Consider the following 18,527-nt stretch of genomic DNA (forward strand, 5'->3'; position numbering starts at 1 on the left):
TTTTACTTCCCTTCCTCTTAGCACAGTGGATGCTAGTTGCCCTGTTCTGCTGTCTGAGATGGATCTTAACTGATTTGTCCTTTTTTGTTCTGTAATTGGCCCTAAACCACATTGTTAGGTTTCTTTTTCTGTGCTGCATTTATAGCTTCCTAATTTTCTGGGACTTTCTTCAAGATCGCAACCTTCTAATATTAGTCATAGTTACCTTTTAGTGGCTATCATTTTGCATTGGTGCTGCTGAAATGGTATATTAAATACCACAGTGTTATATTCCATTGCTTCCTTAGCTGCCTGTTCTGAATAGCAGTTGTATCAATATTCCTACTGGTACTTCTTTTCTGAATGTGTATAGTTTCTGGAAAGAGGAAAAAAAAAATCCAGGAATTTATTAAAGAATATTTTTACTGTAGCTTTTGGGGGTTGGAAACATCTGTAACTGTAGTAATCTTGGCTTCTATACAGACACGCTCTTTAGCTCAGGGGAAACTACTTGAGCAGCTCTGCACCACGTTCATGAAAGCCTGAGTAGTGAAAGACAAGCTGATTTCTTTCCTCAACAGCATGAGGAAAATGCATCCAAACTCTGCCCATTTACGCTTGATGCGTCCTGCTGTATAGGGGCAGCTCACTGTCTTCCATTCTTCCTGGCTTCTAGCTGAGATTAGAGCACTACCCTTTCAGTTTGCTGCTTTCAGCTTTAGTTATTGTCCTGTGGTTTACCCTGGGCATGTTTTTTGGTTTCCCTATTCACCACTATACTCTCAATTTCTAAATATGATGAAAATATGTTTTTATGATGGGTCTTTTTCCAAAACATATGTCTGTGTTCAAGATATTGGCTACCTCTGCAAATCCCTAAACCTGAAGAATCACACCATTATTACTGGGGTCAAGTTGCAGGCTGAATGATACAAATACTTCCTGTTGTCTACTGCAAGGGCTGCTCCAAAAGTAATGCCTCCTATATTGTGTTGGCCCATGATGTCAGTGGCAGATGTTGGTGGTATGCAGTAGATGCTGAACTTTGCTGCCAGTATTCCATTATGTTTTGTTGCCGTGTGACAAATGGCAGCAGAGGGACAGTCTGACAGAATGGTGTCTGACATGGAAGTGCGTATGAACCAGAGGGGTATCACTGAATTCCTCCATGCAGGAAAAGAAATGGCACCCATTGACATTCACTGATGCTTGCTGGATATTTCTGGAGACCAACCAGTGAAAGCAAATACAGTGAGGTGGTTGGTGGTGTTTCAGCAGTGGCTGGTGCAGACTTTTAGGAGCATTGTATGCAGGCTCTTCTTCATTGCTTCATAGCTAATGGTGGTGACTACGTTGAAACAGTGTTCTGTAGGTGAGAATTTGCTCTATCTGTTAGTGTTCCTGTGCCCTTTGTATCTGTAGTAGTTTCCTTGGAAAGAAGTGTGAGGCATCCTGTGTAGTTGTCTACCTCCCTGAGGGGGAGGATATTGCCCAAGTTTTCTGAGTGTGATCCATGCCTTATGCTCTGAGGAGTCTACTACTGTTGAATTTAGGGCTTTCTCTTCCTTTCTGTTTGCTTTTGGCTTCAGGTTTATATTTGTTTGTTTTTCTTTTAGTATAGGAAGTGTAAAGAATTCTGGATATTCTCCCTGAGTTCTTCACTTCAGAGATGTCCTCACACACCCACTGGTATTGCTAAAGACAAACATGAGAAATCAGATTCAGCTTGAGAGCACAGGTTGTATTTACTGTTCTCCTTTCCATCATAAATTACTTAAGCTGTTTGAGATTTATTCCCATCAAACAACACAGAAGGACAAATTTGGCATGACAGCATGCTGTTCTGAATCATTTTTTAGTTCAGTGCATTGGAATATTCAGCACCTGTTGCATGGGATGCCTTTAATCATCCTTTATTTAATGTGGGCTTATTTTCCCTAAATACTGGGAAGACTTAGGGAGAGGTTGCCTTTGGAACAGCTTGTGAATGTGTCTTTAGATGTGGTGTAAATAACAGCTATGTGCTTTGCCTAAAGGCACGATCTTTAACAGATCTTCTTGGCTCAAATCCTTGATTCTTCAGTGAAGACTACTTTCTTCTGAGTACTTCCTTGTATAAAATAAGAAATACACATGCCAAACAGGTTATTAATGCATGTTAATTCACAGAATCATGGAATATCCTGAGTTGCAAGGTGCCCATAAGGATTATTGAGCGCAGCTCTCGTCTCCATACAGGACCACCCAAAATCCAAACCATATGTCTGAGAGCACTGTCCAAACACTCCTTGAACTCCGGCACTTGGGGCTGTGCCCTCTGCCCTGGGCAGTCCATCACCCACCGCCCTGTGGTGCAGGCCCTTTCCTACTCCCCAGCTGCCCTTCCCCTGACACAGTCCCATGCTGTTCCCTCGGGCCCTGTTGCTCTCACAGAGAGCAGAGCTCAGTGCTGTCCCTCAGCTCCTCTGCTCTTGGCTGAACAAACCCAGGGACCTCAGCTGCTCCTCACGCAACTTGCCCTCCAGACCTTTCCACATCTTCACAGCCCTTTGATGCTCACTAGTAGTTATGTCCTTCCATCCACTGGAGATCTCAAGCTGTGTTGCACTTTGCCAAGACCTCTGATCTTTTCACCTATACTTTCTTTCCCTTTTCCTCCCCAGTGTCTCTGCTCAACTCTGTTGCTTTTTGCTCGGCAGCCCTTTAAGCAGCAGAAGTGCTCATAGAGTTAGTAGTCATCTTGCTTAAGCACGTGGCTCAGGACCAAACACCCAGCCCTGCAACACTTAAGATTTTTTTTCCTGTGATGTACCCCAGGGAGTCAAATGAAACTTCCTCCTTTATGCATACCCAAGACAGTTATTTCTGATAAGGGGGTACTGCTGCAAAACAAGTAGTCACCCAGCAACATTTTCTGGTGCATATAACCCAAGTATAAGGTGTAGCTGGCCATATTGCACAATGGCTTGCTGTTGTGTACAAGCAGGCAGCCTTTGTGCATCAAGCCAGTTCAGCCTCAGGTAAACTACTTGACACTCCTTAATGAACCTGTTGGTTACTAGAACACAGGAGGTCAAGACATCTGCTGTTAATGACAGACCTCAGGCAGTGACTGGAAAGATAAACATACCTCCTTAAGGGAGATATGTGAAAACAGAGATGCTTCTTCACAGCTGGGATGCTCACTCCAGGTACTCTGATTTTTTTATTTTTTTTTTTTCTGTAAAGTCAAATACGTACGTATCAGGGTACTAAGCATCTGGAAGTCCTCTGGCCCTGTTTGCATGGTACATTTCTCCACCTGAAAGCCAAATGTTTGTGTGGACAATTGCAAATGGATTTCTTGCAAACTGGTATTAAAAGCTTCATTTGTGTTAGAAGAATGAAATGTGAATACTTGTTAACGTGTTGTTTTCCAAAAGATGGCAAATGAAAATATCCAGCCAAAGTAATGTTACTGTACTTGCCTATTTAAATATCCTTAAGTTAGCAAAATGTGCTAGGAAGTTTTGGTGTCCTTACAAGAATGATGTCATGTGTACAGGGCATGTATAGATTCATGTCTATACAGGAAACTGCCTGGCATGTCTTTTGGCAGAATCTATCTAAGCTAGCCTTACATTAGGGCACTCTTCTTCCACATGAAGAGAGCCTTTTTTTAGATCACTTTGGGAATTGGATTAAATTGCAATGAAGTGCTCTTAATATAGAATGTGTTCACCTCAGGACTTACTGTGAAATAGCTGGGTATGCTTCAAGTTTTAAACCTTAGCCTATTTTGTAGTAGCTTTCCTCTATAGATGAGCCCCGAGAGATGTCCTTACTTAACTCTAATTTGAGAGCATTTTGAATGAATGCTCTGATATCATAACCTGCAGCTCTGAAAATATTGAAGGACAAGATAGCAGAAGGCTCTTCTCATAAAATGTTCCAAGTGCTAAGTGGCCTCAAAAAGGAGTTGGTAACCTGGGAATGGCTTTTCTCTCATTTGTATTTATTTGTAAGGAGAAGAAATACAAACGACTCTTTCCTTCCCTCATTAAATACTTGGTTGCATACTACTATGAATTATGGGTGGGATTTCTTGAATGGAGTGATATCAGAAGGACTTGGGTGTTGTATTTTTTTTTTGTTTTGTTTATTTCTTTTTATTCTTTCAACCATCTTAAATAATAGCTAAAATGATGGGAACGGTCATGGGCTCTTTTCTGTTTGTCAGCAGCGTTCTGACTAGATTCAATGGGGGAAAAAATCACTGCAGAATGAAAGAGCAGTGGAAGGGTAGAAGGGAGCAATCCTAATTTGTATAGACGTCTAGATAAAGGAGAACAAGAATTTACGCATCTGATGATTTCACCATATATATGTTATATAAAATAAGGATGCAGATATATTTGGACAGCCTTTTGCAGTTGTTAAGAGGAGGGCCTTCCCTTCCCCTTACCCCCCCCTTCCACTGCAATACAGCAGAAGTAATGTTTACTTAATACATTATGCACAAAAATGTGTAGCCCTTTCTCAGAGATTGTGAAACCTGGGGCCCTGGTCAGCCTGATTTAGTGTTTGCCAACCCTACCCATGGTAGGGAGGTTGGAACAGGATCATGTTTAAGGTCTTTTCTAGCCCAAGCCATTATTATTATTTATTTATTTTTTCTTTCATAAGTGACATGTGAATACTTTTTCAGAAACATAGAGTTAAAGAGTATTGCTGGTGAAAGGTGTAACAAATTCTCTATTTTCTTACAAATATTTGAAGTGACATTAAAGGAAGCTGAAACTTTTGCTTAATTCCAGAGCATCAATGCTGTGAGTATATATATACTGGTTCGTTTGTCTATGTGTGTAGATAGAGCTCTTTGCTCATTTTGAATTTCTACAGTCTCTGCCAATACACTGCATTTTTAAAGTAATATTTGCTGTGTAATTGTGGAAGCAGAGGTAGAAAAATTACTGGAAACTGTTATATATTGTTTGCATTGCAGTATCACTGTCTGGGGTTGGTATCTTGTTGCTCCTTGTCCTGTTGCTACACACCATCAAGAAGATGGTCTGAGAGACCATTTGGCCTCATCCATTTGCCTCCCATCTCACTTTAGATATTCCTTAACATGTATCAGATCCCCTCTCAGATGTCTTTTCCTCAGGCTCATCAGACCCAGGTTACTCGGCCTATTTTTTGGCATGAACTATGTCTTCCATTATTACTATTTTTTTTAACCAGCTTTTCGCATTGTATTTTCCTCTCTTGTACTTGAGTTGTAATCAGTTACAATTACATGTTATATTTGCAGTTAACACTTTTAGAAATCCTTGCTGGTGTTAGTTCATTTGCTTACTCCGTAGAATGCTTCTTATTTACACTTTTGTTATGTAGTTCAAGAGAAGAAGTAGTTGGTGTGTTATTGTATAGGAAAGGTGTGAGGGTCCTTCAAGCAAGCTCACTATGATTCTCGTGGACACAACCTAAAATACTTTTAAACATGAAATGAGCGATTGCCTATTAGAGTGAGATTACTTGCAGTGCAGATGTGTCCTGAGTAATGAGGAGGGGACAAAACATAATTCTGTATGACACTGCCTACAGCAAAACATAAAACTGTACCCAGATAATGATTGATTCTGGACTAGATTTTTTTCTCATCAGAGATGTCAATGGATTTCTTTTTAGGCAGTTTCCTAAAAACATCTACTTAGAGCTAATTATATATATATATATATATTAAAAAGCCACAATTTATTTTAGCAAAGGAGGAGAGGAGAATAGAGGCTTAGAAATGCTATAAGTCCCCATCTTGAATATTGTGTGCCGTTTTGAACCCTGTTCCAAGATTTAGCAGAAGAGAAAAGCACGTGGAAGGATGACGTGTGGAATGTCTTCTGGAAGAAGGAAGGGCAAAATGATTGGGACTGACCAGTTTGGGGGAAGGTTGTACTGAAAGGAATGAAGGAAATGAAAAGTCACAGGGTTGTAGGGTTTGTAAGGGACCTCTGGAAATAGTCTAGTCCAATTCCCTGCTAAAGCAGGTTCTCTGGAGGGTGTCCTGACAGGTCCTGAATATCTCCAGAGAAGGAGCCACCACAACCTCACTGGACAGCCTGTTCCAGTGCTCCATCATCCTCAAAGTAAAGATGTTATTTCTCATGTTCAGATGGAACTTCCTGTGTTCCCATTTCTGCCCACCATCCCTTTTCTATTGTTGTATGTCACAGAAATGGTTCCACCCCCATTAGCTTGACTCCTACACTTCAGATATTTATAAACAGTAAGAAGATCCTCTCTCAGCCTTCTCCAGGCTGAACAGTCTGAGGTCTCTCAGCCTTTCCTCATATGGGAGAGGCTCCATGCCGCTCACCATCTTTGTTGCCCTCCACTAGCCTCTGTCTAGGAGTTCTGTTTCTCATGAACCGGCAAGCCCAGAACTGGCAGAACTGGAAACAGTACACCAGATGTGATCTCACCTGGACAGAGTAGAGGGGTGAGGGGGACTTTCACCACTCTAGACCTGCTGGCCAAGCCACCTTAGCCAGAAGGACACACTGCCATTTCACGTCTCATAGCCAGCTTGTTGTTTACCAGGACACCCAGGTCCTTCTCTGCTGATGCGTGTTGCAGAATTTACTGGGGGATGGGGAGGAATGTTTGTAAGACAAAAACAGTAGTCTCAACAGTAAGCTGGGCAGTTTCATGGTGGATGAAGATTTGAATACTTTGCTTTGGGTGCATGCTCTGGTAATGGACTAGCAAATTCTAGGAACCTGTAAATTTCTTGTGGCTATTGTGGAGGAAAATATGGAAATCACACCTTCCATCTTCTACTCATTCTGGAGGAATTTGACACAGCACTATGTTGGGCTGTGCATTCTAAACTGAACTTCTTAAGAATTTGGGGGCTGGGTCTAGTTTAGAGTGGAGCCTAGGATTTTAACTTGTAACAATGTTACTTGTTTTGAACTCGGTGTGTTTATCTAGGAGATTCCAGGCATCATGTATTTTGATTGTTCTTGCCTTCATACTTTGAGAAGATGACCTTGTGTTGTTCTTGTCTTCTCTAGGAAGGATGAGGATGTTACCTTTGCTGTTGTGTCCTTTCAACTCCCACACTTTGTCTGCCTTCCTTTATGAACAGGAGTTCCTTTCCTATCTACTACCCATTGCTTTCTTTTTAATTCTAAGAGCAGATGGATGAAAATAGTGACTGTTATCAGGTTTTGATCAGCAGCAGCGGAACCAAGTGCTCCTATTAATTTCATTTTTGTCCATGGGGTGAGGCTTTGAGCAGTAGTAGTATGTCTTCAGCTTTAAGATGGTCATGCTAATGTTAATTAACTTATTTACAAAACAAAACAAAAGCAAACAAACAAAAAAACACGACCCAAAACCAATGTTCCAACTGCAACTATGATCTGTTTAAAAAATAAACATAGCTCTGCATTCACTGATGTAACCTTTACCTGTTTATGTCTATCACAAAGCTCTGCTTTACATCTCTGGGCTGTTTCTTTTCTTTTGAGGACTGAATGTCAAAAAAACTGTCCCCTGTGCTTCAAGGTGTAGAACACCAGACATGCAGTGCTAGTAACAAATGCTAACTGAACTTCTTTTAACTCTGTCAGTGGAAAAATTCTCCTTCATGTCTTGTAAATGCACTTGAAACAATTACATGGAAACCGAAAGCCCATCGGCTTTAGAAAAAGCACTTCAGCACAAGCTAAATATCCCTTTTTCCACTGAACTGCAGCTGTCCCTTGTTTGTGGTTTGGAACTAACTATTGACAAGTGTGGACAAAATTTACAGAAGAACCTAAAACATCTCTTGCCCATTCAAAAAGCATGAAAAGTGTGTGGTGTTTATATCTTGTTCTCTCTTGCCAGATTTTCTTCTGCTTGAGTACATCCTTAACAGTGTAAGTTGTGAGCAAAGATCTACTCAAAGCTCTTACGCAGGTTTACTGACTTAAGGTTTTTTGTTGGTGGGTAGAGAGGCTCTTTTTAGTTCAGTCTTGTCTCTTGCACTCTCCCAGTTCTCTACTTTTTTGGTTCTTGTCATCACAAAAAGCAATAAAATCAATATATCAGGGTTTAGAAATCATGTTTGCTTTAATTCATATTTCTTATGGAAAAAAACAAACTGTTGCAGACAGTGATGCAATTTCATCCTATTTTCCTAAAGAAACACGGGGTAATAGTATTGTTTCTGTGTATTTCCCTTGAAGGGAATCATTTTTAAAGGAACGTAATCTGTATGGTATGGTTGGAAAGGGAAAAGTATCTAAAGCATCACTCATCAATTTCACATTTGGTCTGCATCAAATTTTTATTTATTCTGTTGAAAAGGAAACAGGGAATTTGATGAGATGTAGAAAAAACTTGAGAATAAGCATGAATCTTTTGTGACAACATAAAATATTTATCTTCCTTTTCATTTTATTCTATCCTCTCTGAGGATGTTTACAAGCTGAACTCAGCTCTGTAAACCTTTTCACTTCAAACAATTAAGATCTTGAATTGTCTTTATCTTCTTGAGAAAAAGCTACATAGTAAGAGAATTAAAACACCAATGCAAAGGTTTGGAAATAGCAAAATAAAACCTTATTGCATAGTTCCTTTGACAGGTAAGTTGTCTGTTTAATTAGGCAAAATTTCTTCTCAGAGTGGTGAGGCAGTGGCACAGGCTGCTCACAGTGGGGGTGGAGTCACCTTCCCTGGAGGTGTTCAATAAATGTGTAGATGTGGCACTGAGGGATGTGATTAGTGGGCATTGTGGGGATGGGTTGATAGGTGGACTAGATGAGTTTAGTGGTCTTTTCCAACCTTCACGATTCTGTGTTTCTAATAGGACCAGATTTATGATGAGAGGAGTATTTATTTACAAACGTTTAATATAAAGGTTCACTTATTTGAAAGCAGTTTCTGTAATACAAATAGAAGGAAATCTTTAATGTCCCAAATTTGCTTTCATTAGCTTTTATATGAGACTTCATATGGGTCAAATTAAGCAACACTTTAATAAAGTTGAAATGTGGAAATATAAATTATTTGGGTGAGTCCATATAACACCTACATTGCACCAACAATTATATTTTGTAAATAAACAATTACAGCTTCATGTGTTATCCAAACTTGAAAAATATGGCTTCTTCAGCAAGTTTTTTGAAGAATGAAACAAGACCCAGCAGTGATATTTAATTAATATTTTTTAAATATATATTTAAATAAATATTTAATTTAATTAAACTCTGCTTTTTAAAGGCAACATATTGATGATGTCCAAGAATGTCAGTGAGATAAGGCCTGAGGCTATCTAGTAGATTTTGACACAGACTAAGATCTCAGTTTTCAGCAGAAGGCTTTCAAACCTTCCGTACCATGTCCTGCAGCATTTTTCCAACATCTGAATCCTACTGTTGCCTTTCACCTTGCTCATTCCATTACAATAATAGTCTGATGAATTTTACATTGAGATTTTAACATATAGATGGGTATAATAAAGCCAAGATGTTCTTATTTTCTCTTGTGAATGCTAATTATTTGATATTATGCACCCTAATGTGGAGAACAGAAAACCTATCCCTTCTGTGCTATGACGAATGGCCTGTTTACTTGCATTCCTTCAAATACTGTCTATTTAAATTACTGGGAACAAGACCAGAAAGACATAATACTCAGTTTGCCAGTTTTAATAGCAGAATTGTTTAGACTTGAGAAATATCTCATTGTCTATGAATCCATTAAAATATCCATCACTGTATGGGTCTTGTTTCTTTCCCAAAGCAATATAGCCTGTATTTCTTCATTTCTGTTTTCCTTTAAAGACTATCATGGTTTATATGATCTTGTCGATCAAGGTATTTATTTGGCTTGCTGTGTCATTTTTCTTCCATTTATTAACTTGTTGTGTTGTTTGAAATTGAAAGGCGTCTGCTTCCTCTTTGCAATTGTGATGCTGTCAGACCATGTAAAGATGTTGGGAAAAAAAATAAAAAGCAGGCATCTCTCCTGATTCTATTTATTTATTATACTCCATAAACCTACTGAAGTGCATTGACATTAGGGTCAAATAAACCTTTCCCTCCTCTGTAAGAACAAATATTGTTGGTTTGCTTTGCTCTTTTTCTCACAAATGTAAAATTCGTTTGTATTATTGCTCAGTGTGCAGTGTATGTTTCTGTAACATTTCACCAACTTCCCTGGGAAGGAGTTCAATGTTAATTATATGTTCACAGTGGTATGCATAGCGTGTTTTCATGCTGTAGGGATTATGAGACTGTTGAACTAATACAATGTAATTAATAGGATGTTACTATTTAAACTATTTTCTAGGTACATCTACGTTTATGGAAGCATTAGCGGCCAATGGTACAACCAACATACAGACTTCTGTGACAGGAGTGACAGCCAGCAAGCGGAGGTTTATTGATGACCGTAGAGATCAACCTTTTGATAAAAGGCTGCGTTTCAGTGTGAGACAAACAGAGAGTGCATACCGGTACAGAGACATTGTTGTCAGGAAACAAGATGGATTCACGCACATCTTGCTATCAACAAAATCGTCTGAAAATAATTCACTAAATCCAGAGGTCAGAACAGTTCTAATTTTGGAGCAGGTTGGGGGGGAAGAGGTGGCGAGGGTGCAAAAGGAATTATAACACTCTGCCTTATTTCTACCTTTTATTCAGGCACAAACACACTAAATTAGATTTGGGGTTTTGCTTGCAAGTTATTATACATCCAACTGACTTGTAGCATAATTCAGTTAAGGGTATTAACTTATTATTACCTGAACTTTTGATGTTCTGTTATGTGGAGATCAGTGAAGTGCAACTGAAAACAAACTTTAGCCTGAATAAAGGTTCTTTTCCTCTGAACTGGTTGCATGTGCCATCTGCTGTCCAAATTACAGAAATGCTGAATAAATTCTGTGGTTGGAGATAACATCTGATGTATCTTTTCCTAACGATTTCATTATCTCACTCTAATTATGTTTAGAAACACAAAGCTAATACTGGTGGAGCTTTGGGTTGTTTTGCTGTTTGTTTGTTTTTAAACTTCCTTACGTTTGAATAACAAACTTTATAAATAATAACTTTTGGTTCCTAAGGAAAAATGAAGGATCTCAAAGACTGAGATCTTTCATGGCAAAGGGGAAAGAACAGCACACTACTTTCTAATGCTCTAATAAAAGTACTTTAATCGATTTTTCATTATTTTTTTTCCCTCCAGGTAATGAAGGAAGTCCAAAGTGCACTGAACACAGCAGCTGCTGATGACAGTAAACTCGTGCTGTTCAGTGCAGTTGGTAGCATTTTCTGCTGCGGTCTTGATTTTATTTATTTTATACGACGTTTAACGGATGATAGAAAAAAGGAAAGCACTAAGATGGCAGAAGCTATTAGGTATGTAAATGTATCTTCAGTAATCTGAGCAGGTATTTTTCCTTATCTAGTCTGACTTGCTTTCTTTTCTATTTCCATGGCCTCTAATTCAACAGTACTTCAGACATTCACCTGTTATGTGATATGCGCACAGCACTTTTATACTCACTGTCCATTTCTATTTGTTATTTTATGCATCCTAATTTATATTATTAAAATTTACCTTCAGAACCTGGTATTATGATAATATTTATCCAGTTGAAGCCAATTTTAAAAGACTTCAACAACCACATGCTTTCAGGATTGCTAACTGAACACAGAAACACAAGATGATTGTGACTGAACAATTAACAGTATAGTTGATAAAGAGCAGTAGAATTATGGATATTTTAGTAATAAACTAGTAGTGAATTAGTTAATACTAGTTACCTGTTGTGTTTTAACACAGCAAGTGGATGAACACCACACTGCATTTTGCTCATTCCCCCATGTCTCTCTGGGTTGGGGAGTAAATTGGCAGGAGGGAAAAAGGTAGGGAGATTAAAAACTATTTACTTAGACAGAAAAGGAAGGAAAAAAATAACAGTAATGATAATTTCTACACCATATACACTACTATGAACTAGAAGAATGTTTATGAAATAGTGTGTGGTTCTTCCATGCCCACATACAGGGAAGCAGCTTATCCTTTGAATGCTTTTGTAAGGCCTGAGATCTTGCAATAACTTCTGCATACTTCCAGAATAACTACACTCCTTCAGAGACCTATGTTCAGTTGCTATCATGTTGTAGGTATCTAAACTTTAAATTTATGAGTAAAGCCCTTTTTAATAGAAATCCCACATTCAGTATCTAAAACTGAATTGAAAAGCCACCTGTCATTCAGAGCAAAAGATTGTTTCACAGGTGCTGATTCCTATATGTTCACCTCAGAATTAATAATCATGTACCCGCACTCAATATGGACAACTTTGTCCTTATGTGTCAGTCCTATTAAATATTTGAGGGAGCTGGGCTTTTTCAGCTTGGAGAGCAGAAGTCTGCAGGGTGACCTCATTGCGGCCTTCCAGTACCTAAAGGGAGACTACAAACAGGAGGGGAGTCAAGTCTTTACAGAGGTGGTTAAAGGCAGGACATGGGGAAATGGTTTTAAGTTGAAGGAGGGAAGATTTATGTTGTATGTCAGAGGGAAGCTCTTTGTAGAGAGAGCGGTGAGGTGCTGGAACAGGCTGCCCAGAGAAGCTGTGGATGTCCTGTCCCTGGAGGTGTTCAAGGCCAGGTTGAATGGTTCCCAGGGCAACCTTGTCTAGTATTAAATGTGGAGGTTGGCAGCCCTGCCTGTGCCATGAGGGTTGGAGCTTGATGATCCTTGAGGTCCCTTCCAACCCAAGCCATTCTATGATTAACTAAGAAATATCAACATCTTACTTTTGAGTTTGGAATTCTCTCTCCCTACCCCCAAGTTTTATGTATGCATTTTTAATATATCTTTTATTTGAGAGAAGGGAAACATATAAACATCCATACTTTTATTGGAATGATGGTCTTTTTATGTTGATAAGTATGAGAATGCACAAGTGTAACTTAATATCATCCCATCATCTAAGAGAGAGTGGCTGTATGAGGCACAACATTTTAACACAAATGCTTCCATGTCAGTGTCATTAAACCCACATCTGTCCTGTAACTCTGCCTTGTTGGACTGGGAGCAGTATCAGATTTTCACAGGATCACAGAGTGGCTGAGGTTGGAAGGGGGACCTCAGGGTTTATTTGGTCCACTCAGCACTGTGCCCAGGACCACGTCTCAATGGGGTTTTGAAGTTTGTGCTCATTGGCTCTTGTTACTGAGCACCACTGGAAAGAGCTTAGCTATCTTTCTTGCAGCCTCCCTTCAGGTTTTTGTATACATTGACAAGATCCTTCCCACACTCTGACCTTTCTATTCTCCAGGCTGAACAGTCCCAGCCTTTCCTCATAGAAGATATGGTCCAGTCTGTTAATCAGCTTTGTGGCCCACCACTGAACACTGGCCAGTAACACCCCATCTCACTTCACTGAGGATCCCAGAACTGGACGCAGTATTTTGGGTGTGTTTTTCCTAGTGCTGAGGGAAAGCACTTACTTCACTCAACCTGTTGACAACGCTCCCCATAGTTATCATTAGCCACCTTTGCCACAAGGCAAATGTCCAACTTGGTGACCACTGGGACCAAGTCTTTTTTTTTTCTGCCAGGCTGCTTTCATTTGCCTCCTGCATGAATTGGTGCATGGGGCTGTTGCTCCCATGCTGGACTTTGCACTCCTTTTTGTTGAACTTCATGAGGTTCCTGTCAGATGTTTCTCCAGTCTGTAGAGGTTTCCGTGTGGCAGAATGATACCATAGCCAGCTTTTTAATGATCAGTAAGCTTTCTGAGAATACACTAACCCACCTAGGTCACAAATGAATTTAAACGTGACTGGACTGAGTACCTAGCCTTGGGATGCAGTACAGGTAACTGGCCTCCAACTAGACTTCGTACCACTGATCACCACCCTCTGGGCCCAACCATTCAGCCAGTTTTCAATCCACCTCACCATACCCATACTTCATCAGCTTCCCTGTGAGGGTTCTGTGGGAGATGGTGATGAAAGACTTACTGAAGTCTAGGCAGACAATATCTGCTGCTCTGTCCTCATTGGCAAAGCTAGTCACCTCACAGTAGGTTATCAGGTTGGTTTTGAAAGTGACATTGCTATAGAGATTAATAATTACTGAGATCTCAAGGGCCTGGTATATTTTGCTTTTAATACATGAGTGCATGTTCTTGTTTTTCTTCAGGAATTTTGTGAATACTTTTATTCAGTTTAAGAAGCCTATCATTGTAGCAGTAAATGGCCCAGCCATTGGACTTGGAGCATCTATATTGCCTCTGTGTGACGTGGTTTGGGCTAATGAGAAGGCTTGGTTTCAGACACCATACACTACTTTTGGACAAAGTCCAGATGGATGTTCATCCCTTACATTCCCCCGGATAATGGGCCTGGCTTCTGTAAGTAGCTTGCAGGGCAGGGGATGACAGCTTCACAACACAGTTGTGAAACTTTATCCAGTGACTTCACAATCTTTTAAGCTTTGCTGTCTTTATTTTTCTTTCTCTCTTGAAAACTTTTCATGAGAAACCAGTATTTATAGGTTTTCTGCTGTTACAACTTATCTTACACCTGAAGGCACCGAACAGCAAGTGTGGGACCTAATCCCACACCATGGGCACCCTTAACCCTTATGGTGGCAGCAGGGGGAGATGTGTACCTGGATACATGTGCCCAGCTGAGGTCTTCTGAAGACCAGCCACTGGTGTCTTGCTTTCAGCACAGCATCAGAAAGTGTAGTAAAGAGTACACTGGTCTGTGCTTATGTAGCAGATCCCTGTATTGACAGCTATCAGCAGTCTTAAGCTAATATGCAAAATAGGTAAATGAGCTTTCATGCACTCTTATTCTCAAGAAGTTGTGCTGAACTTCTTTACATTATGGATCTCTCCTGGTGTTAAATGAGTGTGTTATGCAGGAAATACTTGGTCCAAGTCACTCTTGCAAATCTTTTTTCTCTTCTTAATTTTAGCTTTGTGTATTATATATACAGTTTTACTGGCTTGAAATAACTGATAATGCTTTGCATTGCTGCTGAAGCTATAAGCCACATTATTTTTCTCTTCTTACTTGTTTTCCAATCAGATGAAAGAATTGAATGTAAGAAAATACTACTTAAAATGTTCCTACCTACATTATTTTTGTGCTGTTTACTTTTTTTTATGCTTCATTCCTTGGAAACTTGGACCTACATCCCATTCCAGTCGAAAACTGAATAGTTACAGTGTGAAACAAGCACTCGTAGCTCTGTGGTTTTTTCCTAAGTTACTGTTTATTATAAAATCCGATTTTCCCCCGTAGGCATTTACTGTTTTTAAAATATAGATTTTTTGATATGTTAAGAGCACCAGTTCAAATAGATCTCATAACTAATTATTTGCGTGATATCTGGATTTAGTGAGTAGAAGAGAACAGAAAAGGTAATTGAAACAGGTTAATAGTTATGAGTGTATTTAATATATTAGCATGTTACAACCTACTGATTGTTCCTTTCCCTTTTTATTTGGCCATCAATCCATTCATTCATCCATTCATCCATTCCATCCATCCTCGTCCTTTAGAGTGAGTCTTGTGGTTGTTACTTTTTGTTCCTTCAGAATTTTCATAAAAACACAAGCTCTTCCCTGGTGTACTCCTTCATGTGCCTTTGTGAATGCGCTCATTCTTAAATCTAAAGATTTAAACACGAAGCTCCTAGTGCTAATAATTCTGTATTATTCCGTAGCTAAATGCATTTTCCAAGGGAAAGCCCAAGCTGCTGCTTTCATTCTATCATTGACTCTTTGCAGTACAGCGGTGTAAATGCTGTGGAAGACAAAGTTGGTCCTTAATCAGTGGGTTTTGTGAAATATGTTCAGAAGCCATGTTAGAAATTTCACTAAATCAGCATGCTTTGCAGAGAAGTCAGCAGAAACAAGAGGCAACAAGCAGGAGATGACAAACATGCAGGGGAAAAAAGTCATACAAAAGAAGGGGGACCTCTGTCTGCTTTGAAATTTTTTTACAGATGTACTGAAGCAGATACCAAGTCCCACACTTAGCTCTTGTAGACTGGCTTCACTGCATTCCTTTTATCAGCAGCTTCTAGTAAAAAAAAGAAGCCTTCTAGGACAAGATTGTTGGAAATACCTTTGCTGAGTGGGTCAGTCTTGGCTGCTGAGCAGTCGGCCATGTAGAATTTTTTCCTAGAATGTGGTTGATGTGAAGCTCATTACTGCAGGAAATTTGAAGTCCAGACCTTAGAATTCAAAACTGATTCCGTATTGACAATACCAAGAAATTTAGAAGGTTGCTTAAGCCCTGCTTTTTAGTTCTGAAAGCAAATCTGTAATAGAGGTTGTGAAGTCTGTTTGGGAAGCCCTGTTATTGTGTCTGCTGTGGAATTCTTGCTCTGTTTTTTGGTTTTTGTTTTTGTTTTATGGTTCTGGCCATAAAGCACAGAAGCTGTGTGATCAAGTTCCACACACTGTCTCTAGCATACTAGCACTATGTCTTAAGCTTTTGTGTCAGGCATGGGGGATTCACATTTCCTAGAGTCTGTAGTCTTCATTAGTCAGGGTCTTCAGCACTATAGAGAGCAGCTGCCTCTTGACAGCAGCGCTTGGGAGAGTTGAGGTGTTCCATGCCATCTAGACTTGTGTGGTAGTGCCTTGATGGACTTTGTTTTGACAGAGGGAAACAGAGGTCAGCAGATGTCTCAGTGCAGTATGGCAATTTCTCAGTGAAAGGATAAGTATGAAACTGAGTCAATGAATACAAGAGTTGATCATGAGAATGTGGTATTAATGAAGTATTTTTATCATCTCCATTTCTATGGCTGTTTCTATTTCTTAGAAAGTAAGCAATGAGTGTGTTAAATATCAGAGCAGATAAAAGATGCAGTCAGATGAATAAAACTTGACAGTGGGTCTCCAGCATACAATGAGTATAAATCTAAATAGTCCCCTTCAAAATCTGTCAGCTGAGATCACTATTAAGAATATGCATTTCATATGAGGTTTTCTGTTAATGCTGTGATAGAGCTTGTAGAAATAAGATGATTGCACTGCTAGCGCTTGTTGTCTTCACATTCAGGAGAATAGTGTCTTTGAAAATAATGTTTTCTAACCTTCATTTTTTTTAACCTCATCACTTAAGACCTATGTGAAGAATATGTAACTGACCGGCTGACTTACTTAAGGTGTTAAATTTCCAACTCCCAGTAGATTCACATTTTGATCAAAATCAGTGCTAAGTATCTTTCAAAATTCAAATCCAATTTCCAAATATTTTTTTTCCTCCGTTTCCTATTTTTCAGTCAAAATTGTGTATATCACTGATTTTTGGCTAGCATTACAAGTCAGTGTAGTTTGTGTGTGATCTAGAAAATTAGAAGGTAAAATTATGATGATAAATCTTGCATAGTTAAGCTCGCTGGAACCTTTCACAGGGATATATAATGTATATGTCAAAGATCCTAGGAAGCATTCTTTTTCACAAGCCTACTGAGCTGGGGGTCAGCACCCAAACAGCCTCACGTTCCAAGTGTCTAGTGATGGCTTTGTCATATTTTCAATGTAATTTAGTCATTAAAGAGCAGTAAAGCTGATTTTTTTTTTTTTTTTTTTTCAAGGTTGACAATTTCTCTGAGCTTTTAATGTTCACTAGCTATTTCTGTGCAGATGTCAAGGCAAATACAAAGTTTTAACTGTCTCTATAAGAAACTTCATTAAGAGATACATAAACATGTAGGGTCACGTTTAACAGGGAAGCTATTAAATAGTCAAGTGTGTGATTGGAAATCAAAGAACTTTACAGAGATTATTGTATAAAATGTATTGTTCTTCTGTACCTTTATTAATGTTTTTTTTTTCAATGTATAAGGTCTTCCTAAGATTCTGGATTTTGATTGGTTTGGGTTTTTTTGGTTGTATTTGTTGTTGTTGTTGTGGGGTTGTTTGTTTGTTTGTTTTAATTCCTTCCAAAAAAAGGCTCTTCTGTCAGCTTTGGAAAGAATTAACCAGTCCAATGTTAATTTTCTTTGAACGGAATTCAGCTAATATCCCATTCACTCGCTTCAGTGGGTTTGGAGATGGAACTCCAAAAGATGAGCCAGCTATTTTAAATGTTGCATCACAAATGAAATGCTATAGTGCTGAAGACATTTGAGACAGGCTCAAAATAAACCACATATATTTAGGTTTTGGAGTGTTCAGTATTAAGCAGTCTGCTGTTATTTTATTTTTTTTAACTGTGCTTTCCTTACAAGATGAGCATTTCACAGGAGGTCTACTACCAGAACTGGCTTATTCTTATATTTTTCAGATAAATGTAGACTTTTCTTTTAATTTTTTTAAAATTATTTTTATTTTTAAGCAAGATTTAGTTGCTGCAAGCGTTGTTATCATGGAAAGCAAGGTGATGAGTTCATTGCAGATCTGTTAGGCATTGTAACCTATTACCATAAATACATTTAATCATGGCTGCAGTGCTCCAAGAAAGCTGAAGCTTATGAACACTCATGAATAGGAAATGACAAAAGCCATCTACACATTCCACACT

At 39.0% G+C, this 18,527-nt stretch overlaps 1 protein-coding gene across 3 annotated transcripts in view; it reads left to right on the forward strand.

Moving 5' to 3' along the window:
• CDYL (chromodomain Y like) overlaps positions 1 to 18,527 on the forward strand; it is a 109,284-nt gene that overhangs the window by 88,555 nt on the left and 2,202 nt on the right. For all 3 annotated transcript variants that reach the window (XM_072330169.1, XM_072330170.1, XM_072330171.1), the window contains 3 exons: positions 10,303 to 10,559; positions 11,203 to 11,375; positions 14,176 to 14,386. In XM_072330169.1, coding sequence (XP_072186270.1) covers positions 10,303 to 10,559; positions 11,203 to 11,375; positions 14,176 to 14,386 — 641 coding nt within the window. The remainder of the gene's footprint in view (positions 1 to 10,302; positions 10,560 to 11,202; positions 11,376 to 14,175; positions 14,387 to 18,527) is intronic.

Source organism: Excalfactoria chinensis, chromosome 2 (genome assembly GCF_039878825.1).
Source record: "Excalfactoria chinensis isolate bCotChi1 chromosome 2, bCotChi1.hap2, whole genome shotgun sequence".
Taxonomy (NCBI): domain Eukaryota; kingdom Metazoa; phylum Chordata; class Aves; order Galliformes; family Phasianidae; genus Excalfactoria; species Excalfactoria chinensis.